The sequence below is a fragment of the Pteronotus mesoamericanus genome, unplaced genomic scaffold, assembly GCF_021234165.1.
Source record: "Pteronotus mesoamericanus isolate MK-2021 breed Mesoamerican mustached bat unplaced genomic scaffold, CSHL_Meso_final scaffold_21, whole genome shotgun sequence".
Lineage (NCBI taxonomy): Eukaryota > Metazoa > Chordata > Mammalia > Chiroptera > Mormoopidae > Pteronotus > Pteronotus mesoamericanus.
In genome coordinates, this window is record NW_026555310.1 from 7,799,773 (window position 1) to 7,821,733 (window position 21,961).

General features: G+C 33.0%; 1 protein-coding gene across 1 annotated transcript in view; it reads right to left on the reverse strand.

Moving 5' to 3' along the window:
- The window catches only part of ARID2 (AT-rich interaction domain 2), a 161,963-nt gene that overhangs the window by 66,615 nt on the left and 73,387 nt on the right, over positions 1-21,961 (reverse strand). Inside the window, exons 4-5 of the mRNA XM_054591203.1 lie at positions 7,885-8,018; positions 1,929-2,147 (exon numbers count right to left, since the gene is read on the reverse strand). Coding sequence (XP_054447178.1) covers positions 1,929-2,147; positions 7,885-8,018 — 353 coding nt within the window. The remainder of the gene's footprint in view (positions 1-1,928; positions 2,148-7,884; positions 8,019-21,961) is intronic.

The following is a 21,961-nucleotide window of genomic DNA, read 5'->3' on the forward strand; positions in this document are numbered from 1 at the left end:
AAAAATACATTTTAAGATATCCTGTTCACTAAAAACTGTTTCATAGTAAATGATAGAAAGTCATAGTAATCTCTTTGAAATAGCTTTTTAAGTTATGTAAACAAATACTGGATGAAAAATATAAGATGGAAAAGTTAAATTTGTTGTCACTTTTATTATATTTCTTTAAACACAAAATGTATATATATTCCACATTGTCAAAGGTAGTGGAATCTATATTTATCTCTCAATTGAAATTCCATGCCCTAAAAATAAATCAGAACATCTCAAAAGCCTAACTAAATCAAATACATCCATAATACTCAAACTCAGAGAAATTATTTTTATAATGTAAAACCAGTGTTTTAAGTATGGATGTCTTCATAAAGACTGTACTTCCTTAAATTGTATTTTCTAAACTGTTAATATTTTATATTGCTATACCTCATAATAATTTAGTCTTTTAGATATGTAAAAATGCTTAAAGAATATAAGAAGATAAGCTGGGTCTAAAGAATACCTTGCTTCGGTGAACCAAAACAGGTAAGATTACCTCTATAATATATACATATATAATCTTTGCTCAAGGATAAATGAGAAGACTTCAAAAAAAAATTATTCCAGTTAGAGAATATTAATTCTTTCTAAAATCTTCACTTTAAGATTTCTAAAAATGTAAAACAACCTTGAATTCCATTCTATATTAAATGCTGAAGATGTCTCTAAATTATCAAAATAACTAATACAAAATAATTTTGAATGCAAACTAATTGAAAATTAAAAAGTAATATCAAAATATTAGAAACCAAAGAACATAAAATTGTGATGAAAATCCACCAAATTTAGATCTTCAGTTACAATATAAACTGAGAAGCACTGAAATTTGTTCCTTCCCTGTGTAAACAAGAATATTTCTTATTTCAGCAAGAATAAAAAACTAATTCTCACTTTTGTTTAAACTAATTTCAAAACTGCCTTCTTATAAAAGAAGTATATATCAAATTTTCAGGAATCCTACTTAGAATATCCCTAATAAACTTAGTTGGAAAGTACACAACATAAATCAAATTACAGAAACAAACTAATTTGCAAACATACTGCTATTTAGAATAAAAAAGTCATGAATCTATAAAATATTACAAGAAATTTTCAGGCTGTGTCTGTGATATATATATTTCCTCAATGACAAAATAATTTCAATACATGTAAATACCTTATCCTTTAATAGAATATATTTCTGGAAGAAGAAGTTACAATGGTTTTGGGGTAGGAGGGTTGAAAAGAAAAAAAAAATGTATCATTAACAGTCAGTTAATATGGGTATTTTAAGAAAGAGAAACTATGAGCAAGAAAAGATTTCAAAATATATTTTCTAAATCTCCACTCAACATTATACTACAACTAGAAAACTGAGCAATTTCATCTGAAGAAAACCTAAAGTTAGTAGGTAATTTCACAGAAAATAAAAAATTTGATTTATAAAAAACTGTACCTAGTAAATCCTACAAGTAAAAAGGATATAAAATATTTGATAAGTCTTATTTTGATTATTTAGGCAGCAAATTTTCAAATGCATTGATCTAGACTGTTTAGTTAAAAATTATAAACACAGAATAATAGAAGCAGACTTCAAAAAAACAGTTTCTTCCAGATCCTGGTTTTCTTTATCAGAATTTTATATCAAACAATCTCCTCAAATCAAAACCCATACACAACTCTTAAGAAAAACCCAGGATTTTTATTTCAAAAGCTCTGGTGAGACGAAATTACCATTCAAATATGTAAGTTAAAAAATCCAAACATTATTTTAAATAAGACATTTAATAAAAGCAAATAAATAATGCTATTGTATTGACTAATAAAAAGTACTCTGTCCTTATACAACTTTTAAAAAAAATCCGTAACACCATTATAGAATTATCATTCAATGTCCTCAGCTTAAAACTTACTGTCATCAAACACCCCGGCATTAGCAAGTAATAAAGTGATGATTTTAGGGTCTTTTTCAAGTTGCATGACGTGTTTGCTTTCATTTGATAGGAGAGTGCACACATTAATAGCAAAGTCCACTTCATTTGGGAGTCCAGATAACAATGAAAGCACCAATTTATTATAATCATTTGGCGAATTGAAGTCCATAGACAGCCCATAACTTTGACGCAGATAATCTAACAAAGATAAAAACAAAAACATTTTATCAAGGAATAGAAACCACTGTTGTTAATAACCTCTGAATACCAGACAGGGGCCTTTTTCTTTTATAAAATATAATCTAAGTGAAAATTTCAAAAGTTCAGCTTTTAAGGGTTCAACTTTCTAAACTTTTTAAGTTAAAATTATATTCTTCAGAAAGTATTAAACTATGAAAGTGTATGCACTCTCTTGGATACCATTCCCAAATTATTATTGTGCCATTATTTTAATTTATCTATTCTATACTTTTTACTCTTGCATTTTAAGGGACTTATTCTGATTTTTATATACTATAAAGCTAGGGAGACTGGTTCCTTTGAAATTTTTAACACTATCATGTTTTTAGACACTGCCTACCTTCTTTAGCTAATTGTAGAATTCCTTTTTTATGTCAGATTATGACATAATTAACATAGTAAAATTCACAATTTTTAGTTCTATAGTTACGTGAGTTGTGATAAAAACAGTCTTTTAACCACAACCACAATGAAGACATAGTAATTCCATCACTCAGCTTTTTTATGCTCCTTTGTTGTCAAATCCCTCTTATATCCACAATCACTAATTTCCTCTCTGTTCCCATAGCTTTGTTTCAGTCAAAGGTGAAAGATTTATACAATCTGAAGAGAAACCAGAGTATGAATAGCTTTTATTTCAGAATGCCAAATATATGGGATTATACAGTATCTAGTCTTTTGTCTGATTTTTTTTTAAATTTATTAAATTTTTTTTGACAGATCCTGCATCAGGTTTATTTGCACAACTAGCACAGGAGGACACCAGCTCCATGCACACAGTAGCCGACCAGTAACACCAGCCCTTCCATCCTCACATCAGCAGACAAGAGGCCTCTACTGAGGAGCCTTTGTGGGGGGCCTGGACACCTTTGGAAGCCTGAGCTATAACCACAGCCTGGGGCTTGGTTTTAGCCTTGATCTTGGACTTTCGCCAGCAGGGACTGAGACCCTTGGAGATGCAGGAACAAGCTCGTTTTGCAACCTTGGGATGAGCAATATAGGCAAGTGAACTGAGCTTGTAGCTGCTACCCTTTGGGATTTTAGGTTTGACTTCCTTGGGCTTTACAAGGGCCTTGATAGCCTGTGTCTCATTTCTTTTATTTAGCAAAATGCTTTTGAGGTTAATATCTATGATGATGTGTGTATCAGTAGTTTGTTCCTTTTATTGTTATAGTGTGGATATAAGAAAATCTGTTTATCTATTCCCTAGATGAGGGACATTTGTACTGTGTACAGTTTTTGGCACTTACAAGTATAGTTGCTATAAACATTCACATGCAGGACTTTGTGCAGACATACTTTATTTTTCTTAGATCAATGGGTCATATATACGTGTATGTTGGCTGTAACATCTTGCCTTTCCACCCCACAACCCATGTACAAAGAGTTCCTGTTGCTCTGCATCCTTGTCAGCACTTTATACTGTCAGTTTTGAATATTCTGATATGAGTCACTTATCTAATATATGTTTTGTAAATATTTTTTCCCAGACAGTGACCTGTCTTTTCATTTTCTTACCAGTGTCTAAAGAGAAGTTTTATAAAGTTTGATTTATAAATTTTTACCTTTACAGTTCATGCTTTTGTATTCTAGGAAATTTTTTCCTAACCCAAGGCAAATAAAATTTTCTGCAGAAGAATAAATTTAACACTTTCAAAATTTTGAAGGTATGAAAGATGGGGTTACAGAACACTAATGTATAATCATAACATATACATATAAGAAAATATTATACTTCTAGAAATACTGATCAATTGGGGCAGTTTAGGCCTTAGAAGGTATGTCCTGTGACATATACCCCAAGTACATTTTTCACATAAAGATATAACTAGTTTAATGAGAGGAAGAAAGTAAACAAGAGTTAAAATACTTCTAGATATAACATTTTAGAAACATATGGATTAAGAAGAATGAGAATGCAAAGTAGGAATCTATTGCCATAACACATCACAGAAGAAAAATCACCTAGGTAAGATATCTCTCCATTTCCCAGGGTAGACATTTGAAGAGACAGCTTTCCAATTCTAAAATAGTCTAGGAATTTCTCCAATAGTGTAATAATGAAGTACCATGATACAGTTATAAATCACTATGAACAGATTCTTTACCATATTTAAGGTTGAACAATATATAGTGCATTTTAATAACCCTGAAATGAAATGATTCATAAATACCTGAAAATAAGTATCTGAAAAAAGTAACAAAACTTCTGTGAATCTAGGGTTAGCTTTTGATATTTTTATATTGATCATAAGAACCCAAGTCTCAGCAAAAGCTAAGTTTTTAGATTTCACAAAACTTTCAAACAAATCTCTTCAAAAGAAAAAAATTTGCAACCCACATTCAATGTCAAATTTTGTTTATGTGCTTTCTATATGATCTTAGAATTGTTCTGTTTGCTTACATTTCAATACATCCTTACCTGAATAACTTGGCCAAAGACATCTCCAATCAAACCAAAATAAAAAAATGTGATAGTTATGAAAACTCCTTTAATTATATCAGGCTTGGTAAAGATTCCTAAGATAATGTAGGAAAAAAATGCTTAAAGATTTGAGGCAAGAGCCCCGCCCCTTTCCAAGGAGATCTGATCATCAAAAAGCTATAATTTTATACTTGGAATGGGATTAGAAATTTATTTTCTACTTTTTTCAAAAAAATATTTTTTAATCCTCACCCGAGGATATATTCATTGCTTTTAGGGAAAGGGGAAGGAGGGAGAGGGAGAGGGAGAGGGAGAGAGGGGGGAAGGGGGAAAAGAGAGGGTGGAGGGGGGAGAGAGAGAGAAAAAGAAAGAAACATGGATGTGAGAAAGAAACATCAATCAGTAGCCTCCCAAAGGCTCCCCAACCATGGATAGAACTGGCAACCTAGGTATGTGACCTGACCCAGAATCAAACTCACAACCTTTTGGTGTACAGGGTAACACTCCAACCAAGTCACACTGGCCAGGGCTATTTTCAACATTCTTGACTCCAAGTTTATAGAAATGAATTACTACTGGCAAAAATAATTTAATGTGAGGCAATGGTTTGTCTGTTTTCAGTTTAGAAGAAAGGGAGAATCATTCCTAGAGTGCTGTTTACATTGCAGGAGTTACACAATACTTTCATTACATTAATATTGGCAGTAATTGTGGTAGTGCACATGTCTATTAGAATACAAAATATTTTAAGGGAAATTTTTTGCTCAAATACAGCTAATATAACTAAAAAACAAAATTTCCTTATATGAACCTTTCCCAAATTTAAGTACCAAAAATGCAAATGGACAGGGTGCTTGGCCTTCTTTTACCAAAATAATTGGATTGGATTAAATAATCACTAAAATCATGGTTGGCTCTAAAACTCCATAGTTATTAATTTCAATGAGCCATTTTTTAACTTTGCCTTTCACAATTTTTCTATTAAAGATACTGCAAATAAATGATTTTATTTTCATTTAAAAATAACTGAATTTTTATGGTAATTTAAAAATGTAAGAAAACATGAACAAAAAGTCCTTAATAATGTACTATATAATACTGCAGAACTGACTGTATTCAAATCAATAACAATGGGGGAAAATAGATAAAGAGGAAAACCAAAGGATTAGGTATTTATGACAAGGAAAAACATGGAAAACTATGCAAATACATGATAAAACCACCATGAATGCCAAAGTTTAATAATCCTAAAGTTCAAAGAAAAATCTGCTCAATATTTTTTTGCCACTTAAAGTCATTGGGCAAAAGGATCCAAGATCCTTAGAGGAATATTTGGTCTCCCTCAATGTACAATATTCCATTTATTCTATTTATTATGAAAAGTATGAGTAGAGAATTGCATTTTATACAAAATGTCCTGGACTACTGCCAATTGAAACTTATTTATTATTCAAAATGTTATTTTAGAATATCTTTTCTTAATATCAACAATGAGTATCTTTAGGTAAATACATTTGCCTGCAAGGAGAGAAAGGCTATATGATCAAGGATGTAAGTGAAAATCTTTTTATAGGTTTCCAAAATTTCCTAAAAGCTCTTGATCTATCATTGTGTAATTCTATTTTGGTGATTATTTAAAACACAGGCACACAGACCATATTCTTCTTAATGATACTTGAACCATCAATGAAGGATTTGTTTTGTATATTGATAATCATTGTAATTTTTAGAACACTGTCATAATGTTGCTTTAGCTCCTTTCAGAAAAATAAAAAGCACCTTCGAATTCATAAATGCTGCTGTGAAACATGACCTCTTTTCAGTCTGAATTAGAAATACTATAGTCTGATATTTCCCAGCAATTCCTAGTTTCTTCCCTTTCATGAGTTCCCAATCCTGACTTTATCAATCATGTAATATGTAACATAACTGCTCAGATTCTCCTTAAAAACAAAACAGTAAAACCCACACATAAGACAACATATTAGATAAGAGTTATAACACCAAATTAAGCAATTCTGTTATTCCTTTAACTTGTGAAGACTTAGCAATGACTTTTATTAGACTTCTGAAGTACCAGAAATATATTACATCTTCTTTCTTGAAGTAAATCTGTTTTAGTTGGGGGGGCGGGGGGAAGGGTGGACAGGACAACCTGATCTAGAAAATACAAGATCAGACACAAAAGTGGGTCAGTTTAGGAATCTGTAATAGCAGACACCAAATTCTATTTAAGCTACAATCATGGACAGTTCTGTTGTTACTGTAATATAGGTACCACAGAGTTATGAAGCTGAAAAAGGTCTTAAAGGTCACTAGTACATTGTGGCATTCAATATAGAAATAGCTTCTATAGCATCCCTGAATGAAATAATGGTCATTACCCTTTTTAGGAACAAGGAACATATCACCTTAATGAGTCACCCTGCTTTACTTTCCACTTAAACTATTAGCAAGATCCTCTACATGGTGACTTAAGCACACATGAGAGAGTTTAAGGATTACCTTTAAGAGATTGGGACTATAGCACAAATGAATAATAACAAATATCTGTAAATCACTGTATATTTTATAAAGACTATATCCTTGAAAAAGACATTACCTTCTCTTTTTTAGGACAAATGTCGGTGACTGAAGAAGAGAGATGTTTATGTCTTCTAGCTCTCATCCCAGTCATCACAGCTCCAATCCCCAGAGGCACTAAACACCTGAACCTCCATCTAATCTGCCTCAAGAATCTCTTTATTACTCAACCTGGTTATTTCTAATTTGAGTTCTACTGTTTTAGCTGCAGATTCCTCTATAACTATTACCAGAATGACTTATATGAAAAACAAAAAATCTTATTCCTGGTACCTTGGCAGAAACAGCTGAACAGTCAGAAACATTTCTAGGGAATTCTGGTTCTGGGTATTCCATTAATTGTAGAAAATCTAGTAAATGGTAAGTATTCTTGGCTCCTTTAATCCTAACAGAACCTTTCTCATGTTTAGTAACTATTCAGGTTAAACGAATTAGCCAAAGAAAGAAGAAAAAAACTTCACTTAAAAGTATAGGCATTTGTAAGACTGCATTGTTGCAACTAAGAATCTTATGTAGCCTATGATAGAAGAGGCCCTGATACCCATTAGATGCTGATCTTTGAAAGCTGTATTACCACAGGCTTAAGTGTTTTCATGAGCAAAGTAAGGGACTAATTCATTGGATGATGTCTATTTTCCTAATTAAAAACTGTGGAACTATGCTCTCTCAATTTCCACCAATATTTACCTGATACACTGTGTTGCTGGTAATTGTAGGAAGATGGAATTGCACCAATAGGAAGCTGTGGCTTTGGATTGCCTGGTGGTACTTCATCATCATCCTCCCCAAAATGATGAACTTTCTCATACTTTTCTAGGTAACTGAAATAGAAAAACAGCACAGTAGATATATAAAAGTACATCTTATTTTTAACTCCTACTACATATATCTGCTTTCCTTTTCTAGAAGCCCAAAATTTAAAAAAAAATATTAAGATATTAAAAACCTCTTGTATTAGTGGAACACTCACTTCAGCAATAATACTGCAGTCAAACTCAATGCAATGATTCTAAAAGTGTTTTTATATTTATAGAAAAGATCATACCACTGAAATAAAAATATAAAAGTAATATTAAAAGACAACTCCCTGTAGATGAATGGCAGTATTTACTGATAAAAAAACATTACATATGGTCATTGTAAAACCAAGGAAAATGAGAAGATTCTTTAACCCCTGGTCTCCCCAGTCTCACTCACCAGAGATAACAATAGGTTCATGTGCATACATCTATATATTTTCTGTGCATATTTTTATTTACCAACGTATTTTAGAGCTCTAAGTATGCCAGTACATGCAGTACAAGTGCACTCTTTTTAAATAACTGTGTAATATGTAATTATATTGATATATAATTTAACTAGATCTGTAGAGATACATTTAGCTATTTTCAATTTTGTTTTTTGCTACTACAAATTACACAGCAATAAACTTAATCTGTTCACTTGCTGAATATTCTTCTCTGAATAGACATTAAAAATGGCATGATCATTTTAAACAGATACAGCCAAGTTACCATCCAAAATTCACGTGCCTAACAAATTTTGACCAATTTATGTGATAGTTCTTGTATCCCCACTATATTGTCATTTCTGAGTATGATCAATCTTTTTCATATTAATTAGAATTAAATCTCCAACTATTAATTAGAATTAAATTTCCCAATCCACAATTTATCACCACCTGCCAGTTCATAGTAAGTTCTCAAGTAAAATTTTAAAATGGGTGAACTGATCAAATCCCTGTTAAAGACAACACTGTAACTAACAAACTTGTTACTGTACTTCACAAATAAGTTGATTAATATAATTTCTATTTATCACAGGAAAGTTCTAGATGTAGTTAATTTAAAGATCAATCCTTCTACTATTCCTGATTCAGGCAAGTACTAAGTCCATTACTAGCTATTTTAAAAGTTCTACAGCTACCCACATCTTTTCTTTTATAGTTACTGACAGCTGAGAACAGAGAGGGGCGCATCAAATGAACATATAGGATGATCTCAGAAGTATTATTTTGTTTTTAGTACCAAAACCTAACTCAAGGTGGGATGAATGAAAGTCAAAACTTTACAAATATAAAAACTAATGACATGAAAAATCATTACCACTCTTCGTTTTCACCTTTCAGTTTTACATGGCACAATAATTCACATCTTTCCTGGAAAAGAATTAAACCGTCCCTTTCCATTATTTTCAAGTTCTCCATATACGCTTAATTAGAACAAGGAATTCTTTACTAGCTGGCAGCTTGATGGCTCGTGAATTTAACAGTTTACTGTAGGAGCAACAGCATATTAAGTAGGGATATATGCACAGATATAACCCTTCAGCACTGAGGAAGAGTATGCAGCTGCTCATATGTCACCCTGATCCTGGGGATGTCCCCCAGCAGATAGCACTGACAGTCCAAAAGCATAAAACAACACAAAAGGATGATTAAAAAGAGACAGTCTCTCTCCAGGATAGACCCATGATAGATGTGAATTGCTAAATATCAGGCCTATTCTTTTTGAAAATCCAATGCAGGTATTATAAAAAGAAGAGTACATAAAATTCAGACAAAAATAGCCCCTCAAAAATCATGTGACATTTTCTGCAAATGAGGGATCACATGCAGTCACTCAGGCAATAGTACTGATAGGGGTATTTTAGAGAGTATAGTCTTTCAGAACTGATTGAACTCAGTGTGCAATGGTTAAAAATAAACTAAGGGTAATCCTCATTAAATAAATTTTACTCAAATATAACAAAAATAACAATGGAGATGTAGAGTATTAAAATCAAAATCTTACACTAATATTTTAAGATGCTCTTTATAAACTTACTCACAATTGAGTACAGTTGACTTAAAATTTGTTTTTTTATTATAGCTGAGGGAAAAAACATTAGTAGTAAAGAAGGATCACAAATATAATATTTTCCCTCCCAGAACACCCAAAATGGAGCATAAGCAATATGGAGTAATTGACAACAACACTATACTATATACTCATAATAAATGGTATGTATTTATACATAAAACCTCTTTTAATTCAAATTTTCATAAGGTTTTTTTTTAATATGTTCCTTGACTTGACCATTCCCATTCTTTTCACCATTCCCTCCCTCCCTCCTCCCCTCTCATTACTGTCAATTTGATTTTTCTTTCAATGTTCCTTTTTATATTTTGCTTGCTTGTTTGTTTTGTTGATTAGGTTCCACTTACAGGTGAGATCATACAGTATTTCTCTTTCACTCACTGGCTTATTTTGCTTAGCATAGTACTCTCCAGTTCCATCCATGCTCTCACAAAGGGTGGTAGCTCTTTCTTCTTTTCTGCTGAGTAATATTCCATTGTGTAAATGTACCATAGTTTTTTGATACACTCATCACTGATGGGCAATTAGGTTACTTCCAGCACTTGGCTATTGTAAATTGTGCTGTTATGAACATTGGGGTGCATAGGTTCTTTGAATTGGTGTTTTGGGATTCTTAGGGTATAATCCCAGCAGTGGAATGGCACGGTCAAAAGGCAGTTTTGTTTTTAGCTTTTTGAGGAAATCCCAAACTGTTTTCCACAGTGGCTGCACCAGTCTACTTTCCACCAACAGTGCACTAGGGTTCCCTTTTCTCCACAATCTCACAAGCACTTGTTTGCTGATTTGTTTTTGATGGCCATTCTGACCAGTGTGAAGTGATATCTCACTGCAGTTTTAAACTGCATCTCTCTGATGGCTAGTGATGAAGAGTATCCTTTCATATGTCTCTGGGGCCTGTTTATGTCCTCCTTGGAGACGTATCTGTTCAGGTCCTTTACCCATTTTTTAACTGGATTATTTGTCTTCCTGGAGTAGAGTCATGTGAGTTCTTTATACGTTTGGGAGATTAAACCCTTGTCCGTGGTATCATTGGCAAATATATTTTCGCATACATACAGTTGGTTTCCTTTTCATTTTGATGATGTTTTCTTTAGCCATGCAGAAGCTTCTTATTTTGATGAAGTCCCATTTGTTTATTCTTTCCTTTATGTCCCTTGCTCTAGGGGACATATTGGTGAAAATACTCCTGTGTGAGAGTTTCCTGTGTTTGCCTCTAGGACTTCAATGGTGTTGCGACTTCTATTTAAGTCTTTTATCCATCTTGAGTTTATTTTTCTGTATGGTGTAAGTTGGTGGTCAAATTTTACTTTTTGCATGTAGATGTCCAACTTTCCTAACATCATTTGCTGAAGAGGCTATTTTTATTCCATTTTATGCTCCTGCCCCCTTTGTTGAATATTAATTAACCATAGAGACATGGGTTTATTTCTGGGCTCTCTATTCTGTTCCATTGATCTATGTGTCTGTTCTTATGCCAGTACCAGACTGTTTTGATTACAGTGACCTTGTAATATAGTTTGATGTCAGGTATTGTGATCCCTCCTACTTTGTTCCTCTTTCTCAAAAATGCTGCAGCTATTCGGAGTCTTTTATTGTTCCATATACATTTTTGAAATGTTTGTTCTATGTCTGTGAAATATGAATTAAAATTGTATTTTAATAGGGATTGTGTTGAATCTATAAATTGTTTTGGGTAGTATGGACACCTTGATGATGTTAATTCTTCTAATCCATGAACACGGTATATGCTTCCATTTATTTGTGCCTTCCTTAATTTCTTTCTTCAGTGTTGTATAGTTTTCTGCATACAGATCTTTCACTCCTTAGTTAAGTTTACTCCTAGGTACTTTATTTTTCTTGTTGCTATAGCCAAGGGGAATTTTCCCTGATTTCTGATTCTGATATTTCATTTTCTGGTGTATAAAAATACCTTCGATTTCTGAATATCAACTTTGTATCCTGCTGTTTTGCCAAATTCACTTATTAAATAGTTTTTCGGTGGAGTCTATAGGGTTTTCTATATACACTATCATGTCATCTGCATTTATGATAGTTTTACTTCCTCCTTTCCAATTTGTATGCCTTTTATTTCTTTTTCTTGTCTGATTGCTGTGGCTATGACTTCCAGTACGATATTGAATAGAAGTGGTGAAAATGGACATCCTTGTTTTATTCCTGATCTTAGTGGGACTGCTTTTAGTTTTTGCCCATTAAGTATGAGGTTGGCTGTAGGTTTTTCATATATGGCCTTTATTATGTTGAGGTATAACCTCTTTATTCCCACTTTGCTGAGTGTTTTTATCATAAATTGTTGCTGTACCTTATCAAATGCCTTTTCTGCATCTATTGATATGATTATGTGGTTTTTGTCTTTCTTTTTATTTATGTGATGCATCACGTTTATTGATTTGTGAATACTGAACCATCCTTGCATCCCTGGGATGAATCTCACTTGATCGTGGTAAAGGATCTTTGTAATGTATTGCTGGATGCAGTTTGCCAATATTTTGTTGAGGATTTTAGCATCTATGGTTCATCAGCGATATTGGCCTGTAGTTTTCTTTCTTGGTTGTGTCTTTATCTGGTTTTGGGGTTAGGATGATGCTGGCCTCATAAAAAGAGTTTGGGAGTCTTCTCTCTTCTTGGATTTTTTGGAATAGTCTGAGAAGGACAGGGGTTAGCTCTGTCTTAAATGTTTTGTAAAATTCTCCTGTGAAACTGTCTGCCCCCAGGCTTTTGTGTGCTGGGAGATTTTTGATGACTGTTTCGATTTCACCAGTTATCTGTCTGTTCAGGTTTTCTGTGTCTTCTTCATTCACTGTTGGAAGGTTATATTTTTCTAGAAATTTGTCCATTTCATCAAGGTTTTCAAATTTCTTGGCATAAAACTGTTCATAGTAATTTCTTACAATTCTTTGTATTTCTGTGGTATCAGCTGTTCTTTCTCCTCTTTCATTTCTGACATTACTTATTTGGGCCTTCCCCTTTTTTTCTTGATGAGTCTACTTAAAGGCTTGTCGATTTTGTTTATCTTTTCAAAAACGAGCTTCTGGATTGGTTGATCCTTTGAATTGTTCTTTTAGTCTTTATGCCATTCTATTCTGCTCTGATCTTGATTATTTCATAAGGTTTTAAAAATATATGATTTCTGGTCCCTTGGCACATTCTAACTTTATTCCTCCAAGCAGAGTCTTCACATTATTTTAACCCCCAGAAATTTATGGTTTAGGCAAACTGTTATGACTTGTGAAATTTTTATTTCCCTGGCTTGAGGATCAATACTTGTTCTCATTGTCATGTTCAAATATTTCTGAGTCTCAACCTTTCTTAGTTTAGCTAAGGTTTTCACACCTAGTTCTGATCTCTTGTCCTTCTTAATAAAGTCTTTTTTTTTTTTTTTTTGGTTTTTCAAAGAGTTATATGTCTGAAAACTAAAAAAGTCTTAACAGACAAGAGGAAACACTCAAAATAAAAATAAAAATTTAAATCTAAGTCTCTACCATGACCTTGAGGTTACTCGCTGATATTTTTTGTTCATTCATTGGACTACACATGCTGGACTTAACATTTCTCTTTCTTCTCAAAGTCAGTAACATCACTTTCAATGGTTAATACATTAATAATACAAGTATTTACTGCGTTCTTACAGTAATCTGCCTAGTACACTATATGTTTAACATCAGACTGGTAAAATGTTGAAATCCAGGTGGCAGTAACTCTCTCATCAGACAACCACAAAAAAATTAGTTTCCCTAGTTCAACATTAGAAACAGATTCAGGTGGAATGAATTATATATTTTTTTTCTTTACCTTGACATTAATTTAGTTTGTAGTAGATTCTATGCCACAGGTTACAGATTTAGAGGATGGAGGTAAACATCCTCTAAGGAAATACAGAAATTACTTTAAATGGCATTGTTCAATTAAAAAGCTTAAGTGTGACCAAAACAATGGGGGAGGGCGGGAAACTCCATTCAAAATAGCATCAAATAATATGGGTAGCATTATTGTGCACAAGGGAAAGTTTAACCTCTTGCATTATCTGACAGATTAAGTACACAAACAAAAAAACAAATTAGGTTATAGAAGATTTGAATATAATCACCAATAAGATTATTAGACATACAAAGATTTTCCTTTCAAATCTCCATGAAAATTAAAAACTGTATATCAAATTACACAGAAAATGGCAATAAATTAAGGATTAACTATTACATAGGGCACATCCTCTAACTACAATGCAGCTCAAAGAAGTTTTGCCTAAGACAGAAAAAGGGCTTGGAAAATTAAAAATAACTTTTATGATGTAAAATACTAAAACTATATACAACCCTAAAGAGACTAGTACAACAGTATCATCAGTGGATATCAACTCCGGGTAAATCCTGTTTCACAATACAACAATTAAATATCTTCATAACCCTCTTCCAGATTATTTTAAAGCAGTTCCTTCATATCATATAATTTCATCTGTAAATATTTTTGACAGAGTTCTTGGTAATTAAACACAGTAACAACAACAAATAATAAAAAAACTCAATTGTTCTTGTATCAAGGAAACAAATCAAATACGTATGATTTGGAACATTTTGCAAAAACTTTTTTTATGTTTTAGGAAAAGATGGCAGGTCAAGGACGCATATCCAACTCTTCCATTAAATACAATTCCAGTGAACCTGAAGAATCAAAATTGAGGGATACTGCATAATTTATAAGTTAGAAACTTTTAGAAATTCTGGCCCATTACAAGCAACTTCAAGGATCCACAAGACTAAGTTGCAAAACACCTCTTAAGAGAGTAAATGTGGTCTAGTGGGACAGATTCTAGGCCAAAACACATAAAAAAGCAAATTCAATTTGGACTCCTTCTAGCAACTAAGGATCAACAGACTATGAATGTGTGTCTGACAATTGGACCCAGAGAATGACAATTATTAAGAAGAAAACCATACAAAGCTGGGTTGAACTCAGTGGTCATCCAAGGAAGCAAAGTCTTTTATAAATCTTTACCTTGTAGCATCTTTGTCAAAATGATCCCAAAGACTCAGACATGTGGGCACCTATGACAAGCACCAGTATGGAAAGACTAGTGTCATCTGTAATGGGACCTCCTCTATTGATGTAATGTACAGTAACTTCAAGATGAAACACCAGGCACAAAATCAAACACAGTGGCTTGGAAACCAGAGGTGATGAAATTGCTTTGCCCAGAATTATCCTCTCTGGAGGGAGGAGGCACTAAAAAGTAGATTTTAGAAGGTAGAAGGTAACCTTGGTAAAGTAGAGGGCAAGCTTGAGAAAGTATTCTACATGGAAAGGAAAAGAACTAATGAAAACAACTGGTGGTTGAAAATGAGATGTGTAATGATAAATAGGAGCTCAAACATAAAAAGAAAAAAACCTGTGGTTTTGAAAGAAAGACCAGAATAAATGATCTTTGACATAATAACAACAATCATTGACATAGATGAATTTCTTGAACTAAAATGCTTAATGTGTATATCAAAAAAGTCCCTGGGGCTGCGATAGGGTGCATGGATTGCCAGACAAAAATTAATGAAGACAGAAAAACAGTCCAACACATTTTGGTGAAGGTTTTATGCTCTAAAGATAAAAAGAATTCCTAGAAGTAGGCAGAACCACTCCTATTCTCCAAAAGTTACAGAGAACAGATGAACTTGCTTGACTTCTCTTCAAAATCAATTGCTAGCCCTGTCTCAGTTGGTTGGAGCATCATCCCATACACAAAAAGTTTGCAGGTTCAATTCCCACTCAGGACGCACACCTAGGTTGCAGGTTTAATCCCTGGCTGGGGTGCGTACAGGAAGCAACCCATCAATGTTCCTCTCTCACAGCTCTCTCTCTCTTTCCCTTCCTCTCCCTCTGAAATCAATAAAAACATATCCTCAGGTGAGGATAAAAAATCAATTGGTAGACAATAATAAATATCCAAGTTTTGAGGAGAAAAGTAATTTCTTTTGAGTAGAAATCTGAACCCAATCATGTTGCTCAAGTAAGACAACAGAAATTCATTTTCAGATATGTAATGACTCAGAAAAAAAGTCACATACCTCTCTGGAAAAAAAAACAATAGTCAAGTAAGTAATTGATAGATGAATCAAAATTAAGAAATGGTTAAAACAGGTAAATGATGATGTGCACAGAGGCTATTTAAATTCAGCTATTAGTCTCAACTATAATTGCTATATTACAAAAGAGAATGCAAATGTCATTGGTGATTTTAAAAGAACATAAGGAAAATGTAAAACCATTAAAATAATTTGAAAATGATACTCCTGATATAGTTCAAGAACTTTTCCACAAAAATGAAAAAAAAAAAGACAGTAATAGTAAGAAGAATAAAAAATTACACACTGTGTTATTTATACAGGAAGCATGAACAAAATGGGTGCATTCCCACAGTTAAAATTAATGAAAATTTATTCTTGGCCATGTTTCTAAATTTTTTAAATGTTTAACAGCAAAATTAAAATCTGGATAATTACTTTCCAAATGAGTATAGGGAAATAAAAGTATTGATGTACATAATACTCAGAGAAAAGGAGAAAAGCAAGAATAACTTTTGATGTAGCAATTACACCCTTTGCCATATACCCTGGGTAAAACTGGAAACAACCCACATATTAATAAATGATAGCACAAATAAAACCGACATATTCATGCAATGAAATATTATATGGCAGTGAAAACTAAACTAATGTGGTAAATGTTAAGTAAAAAAAATCATTTCAGAATACACTATGATTCCATTTATATAAATATCATAAACAAGCAAAGGAAATTTAAATGTATTTATCCATAGACAAGACTGTATTAAAACCACAAAGAAAAGTGAGATAATAATTATTACCTAGAAAATAAATGAGAAATTACCTCGCAGGAGAGAAATGCAATAAAAGAGAAACATAAAGGGCTTCATAGGCATTAGTAGAGTTTTACTTTTTTATTGTTTTGGTGTAAACTTGTATGCATTAAGCTTTTGTTGTGTGTATATTTCACAATGAAAAATAATTTAAAACTAACAAAAGTAGTCAGTTATTTTAGATATGTAATGACTCAGATAACTTTCAAATACTTTCAAAACACAGGCATTTCCACTGCTCTATAAAATGTTCCCAATTACAGAAAAAGATTAGAAGCTCTCTGAAAACTAACCTAGCAAAACTGGCAAACTTCATTAAAATTGCAGTTTTAAAAAAAACTAAGATATATAAATACTAGAAAAACAACCTATTAATATATATTTAACACATACACACTCAAGGTTGAAAATTTTATTGCAGAAACCCAATGATAGCTCACTACCGAAAATTTCATAACATTAAACTCACCTGTAGAAGAAAAAGTTCTATTGTCTAAACAAAATACCAGAGGTTATTTAATAAGCGTTACTTAATAAAACGAAGAATCCACGCTTAATTGAAAAGAAAATTAAATAAAGAATTCCTGAACATTTTTACTTCTGGATCTCTCACATGGCCCCTTTGTTACGCAATACACAACAAAGAATTTCCAATCTACCTCTTCTACCTGTTACAGGCTTTCTCAGAACATTACATCTCAACCTGATCCAGGGTTCTTGTTTCTGTAGAAGAGTGACCTATAAATTGAGGAACACATACAAGATACTCCAACAGGGAGAGATATTTAATTTATGGATTGTCACTGCCACCTCCCTCACTCAATATATCAGGCAGTCATATGTGAGACAATGTGAGGGGGCAAGCAGTGGAATCATCATTCATCCACTATAATGCCTTTGACCAGTGGAACCTTAATTATTCATTAGATTCCATGGACTAATGTCATTGTTTAGCAGATTTAAAGATAATATCTCATTTAACTAAACTATCACAGAAAGGGCAAGAAAATTAAATATATTCTTTCAAAGAAACCACAGTTTGAATACGAGGGGGGATCCTAAAAAAACCCAGAATTTTTTAATAAAAAATTGTGTACTTATTTTTACATGTTTAAACTTCAGCTACTTTCAAAGTACTCTATTTGATGCAACTCATCTATAGAGACATTTCCACTGCTCAAAACGGTTTCTCAGCTCGTTAATTTTGATGCCTCTTAGTGCCTCTGCTGGTTTTTGTTCCATCTCTTCCACATCAGCAAAACATTTTCCTCTGAGAACTTGTTTAATCCAGGGAAACAAAACAAGTCACTCTGGGCAAGACCAAGTGAATAGGGAGGGTGGGGCATGGTGATCATGCCATTTTTTGGTCAAAACTGCTGAACATTCAGCATGGTATGGGCACAGGAGCTCATAAATCACTCATCATGAAATGGACAAATGCACTGAGTCCTCAAAAAAAAATTCACTAAAGCCGAACACAGCTTCCCACAAGAACGCCAGCTGGTACACTGATACCGATGGGTTCCTAGAACACTCACCTAGCAGGGGAAGCCAGTATTACAAGGGCTCACCCTCCAGAAGGTAATTCCATGTTTTTTTAGATCCCACCCCTCATAAACAGGAAAATGGCAAAGCTTTTACTTCTTACATAAGCTCTTTATCAACAGTACCATGAAGTAAAAACAATGCCAATGAAATCACATGTGAAAGTAGGCCAAAATATTTCTAAATTATAAAAAGTAACCTGTCTGAATTGTGGATTTACATGCCCTGACACTCATGATGAACCTTGTCCTAGGCTGTTATACTCTTATGTTAGTGAAGATTCTAGGTGTCCTAAGCATCTAGAATGTGGAGAGTCTTCTACATTTTTCTCAGCAGTATTCTTCAAGTTGCTGAAACTTAATCAAAACTTCATAATGTTTAAAGATATAGATTATTTCAAGTGAGTGTACTGATAAATATTTATTATCTTTCAAAAGCTAACTTCTGTATCACTGGGGAAACATTCGTTCATTTTCTCATGATAAAAATGGCTAAAACTAATACATGGAAAATATGCCAACAAAAACAAAATACTGTTGGCAAATAATAAGAAAACACCACTGAGAAGTTGAAAAAACAAGGATTCAAGCATATTATACTATGTGGGAGAGGATTTCTATATAGCTGAACTTAAGCACAGATGTTTCTAAGATAGCCTAGCTTATAGCATTTACTAGATAGATTCTCTTTCAAAAATGAAATTTATTAAGAACTACTTTTTGGTGAGTCATTAAAAGAAAGCTGTGCTACAGAAGACGTGTTCTGATAAGCAAATGGCTTTTCTAGAAAAGGATTTTTCAGGACAATATGCTAATTCTACTTAAAGCCACTATGAAGAAGCAGATGCTTTTAGCTAGGAAGGGGATGAAGTTGGGGAGTAGACAGAGGAAAATGAAAGGGAATGAGGGTAGAGGAAAGGAAAAAGAAGACGGTAAGGAGGAGGGATATGAAGGTTATAAGGTAAGTTTAGACATGTGAAAAATCATGACTGCATCATTAACAGGCAGGGTAATTATGTAAAGAAGTTGGACAAAAGTGCCCAATATACTACATGATAATTGCAATGTTGTTAATTATATAAAAACAAGGTTTTTTAAATACAGTAAAACCTTCAAATATTTTTCATAATGAAGTGACTAAAAAAATATTTTGTACCACAGAATATGAATGACTGTCATAGTGAAAAACTACTTAAAAGTGCTGCCAATCTTGGTAATTACCATACTTTACTTTTCAAAAGGCCGAAGTCAGCTAACTTTTCTCATGATACATTAGGTGATGAGCAATATCTTACCTAACAAATAATTTAAAAACAGAACAAAACAGACACATAATCTACTCTTAAAGTTAAAATTTTAACAATGAACAGAAAGTAATTACTTTTAAAAAGAAACTTAAGCTATGGAGACATCATTTTTAAAAAAAATGTTCCTTTTTAAAAAGGATTTTCCTTCCATCATGTGATTTTGTTGCTTAAAATATTGTACATGTCATATATGAAAAATCCCATGTCTACACTGAAGTAGGAAAAAGTATTTTTCCAAACTATTTAAAAATCCCCCCAAAATTGTGTAGGCTTTGAATACCTTAAAAACAGATTTTATATTATATAGTTTCATACTTAATGTCACAAGAACAGTACAAAGAACTCATATGTCCTCAATCCATATACACCAATAGTTTTTATGTTGCTCATTTGCTTTATCATATTCTCACTTTCTCAATCGCTCCCTCTGTCTACGTGCATGCACACACATACACATATACACACACACAGAGTCCTGAACCATTTCAGCTCTACCTAACACATAGAAACAAACACAGGGAGGCTACCAAAATGGGGAGACAAAGAAACATGTCCCAAATGAAAGAGCAGAACAAAACACCAGAAAAAGAATTAAACAAAATGGAGACAAGCAATCTACTACATGCAGAGTTCAAAACACTGGTTATAAGGATGCTCAATAAACTCAATGAGAACTTCCACAGACAAAAAAATGATACGGAAACTATAAAAAAGAACCAGCCAAAAATGAAGGATACAGAACTGAAATGAAGAATAATTTATAGGGAATCAACAGTAAAGTAGGTGCAGCTGAGAATCAAGTCAGCAATTTGGAATACAGGAAACCAAAAAACACCCAAGCAGAATAGCAAAAAGAAAAAAAAAAAATAAAAATAAGGATAGTATAGGGAACTTCTGGGAACAACTTCAAGCACACCAACATTTTGCATCATGGGGGTGCTAAAAGGAAAAGAGAGCAAGAAATTTAAAATCTGCTTTAAAAAATGCCAGAAAACTTATACATGAGAAAGAGTACATGTGAAATATTTTGCAAAATATTATAGCGATTGTGGATTAGAGCATATCCCTTCTTTTAAAAAAAAAAATGACAGAAAACTTGCCTGATCTGGTGAAGAAAAGAGACATACAAATCCAGGCAGCACAGAAAGTCCCAAACAAGAGGAACCCGAAAAGGCCCACACCAAGGCACATCATAATTTAAATGCCAAATGCTAAAGACTAAGATTCTTAAAAGCAGCAAGAGAAAAGCAGTTAGTTACCCAAAAGAAAGCTCCCATATAACTGTCAGCTGCTTACTTGACAGAAACTTTGTAGGCCAGAAGTGATTGTCAAGAAATATTCAAAGTGATGAAAAGTGAAGACCAACAACCAAGATTTCTCTACCAAGCAAAGCTATCACCTAAAATCAAAGGACGTATGAAGAGCTTGTTCCCAGGCAAGAAAAAGCTAAAGGAGTTCATCACTACCAAACCAGTATTACATGATATGTTAAGTCTTCTTTAAGAAGGAAGAAAACAAAAAATATGAACAATAAGATGGTAATAAATACGTATCATCTATCAACAATTGTATCTACAAAAAAACAAAATAAATGAACAAGCAAAATAGAACAGGTTCGAAGACACAGAGAACATTTGACAAGTCACCAGATGGGCAGGGGGTTGGGGAAATGGGTGAAAAGGGTGAAAGGATTAAGTACAAATTGGGCCCTGGCTGGTATGGCTCAGTGGATTGAGTACCAGCCTATGAACCAAAGGGCCACAGGTTTGATTCCCAGTGTAAGGGCACATGCCTGGGTTGCAGGCCAGGTCCCCAGCAGGGAGTACACAAAATGCAACCACACTGCTGATGTTAGACTTGTAAAAAGTGAGTCAGACTTGTAATATGCTGTTATATAATAAAAAAGAATGTAGAACAATGGTGTATATGGTATATTTCTACCTATGTAATAAAAAAGATTAGCTACATGCTTCATATGAATAAAGTATTTCTGGAATGAAATTTTAAAAAACTGAAATAGTGATTGCCTTCATAGGGAAAACTTTCTCACCCTTCAATTAATTTTTTTTAAAGCAGTGCTCTTAATAACTTCAATAAAAAAAAGGCTAATTATAAATAAATCTATTAAAAGGTACAAGATTTAAAGTGTGATGTAGAGATGAACTGCTGGAG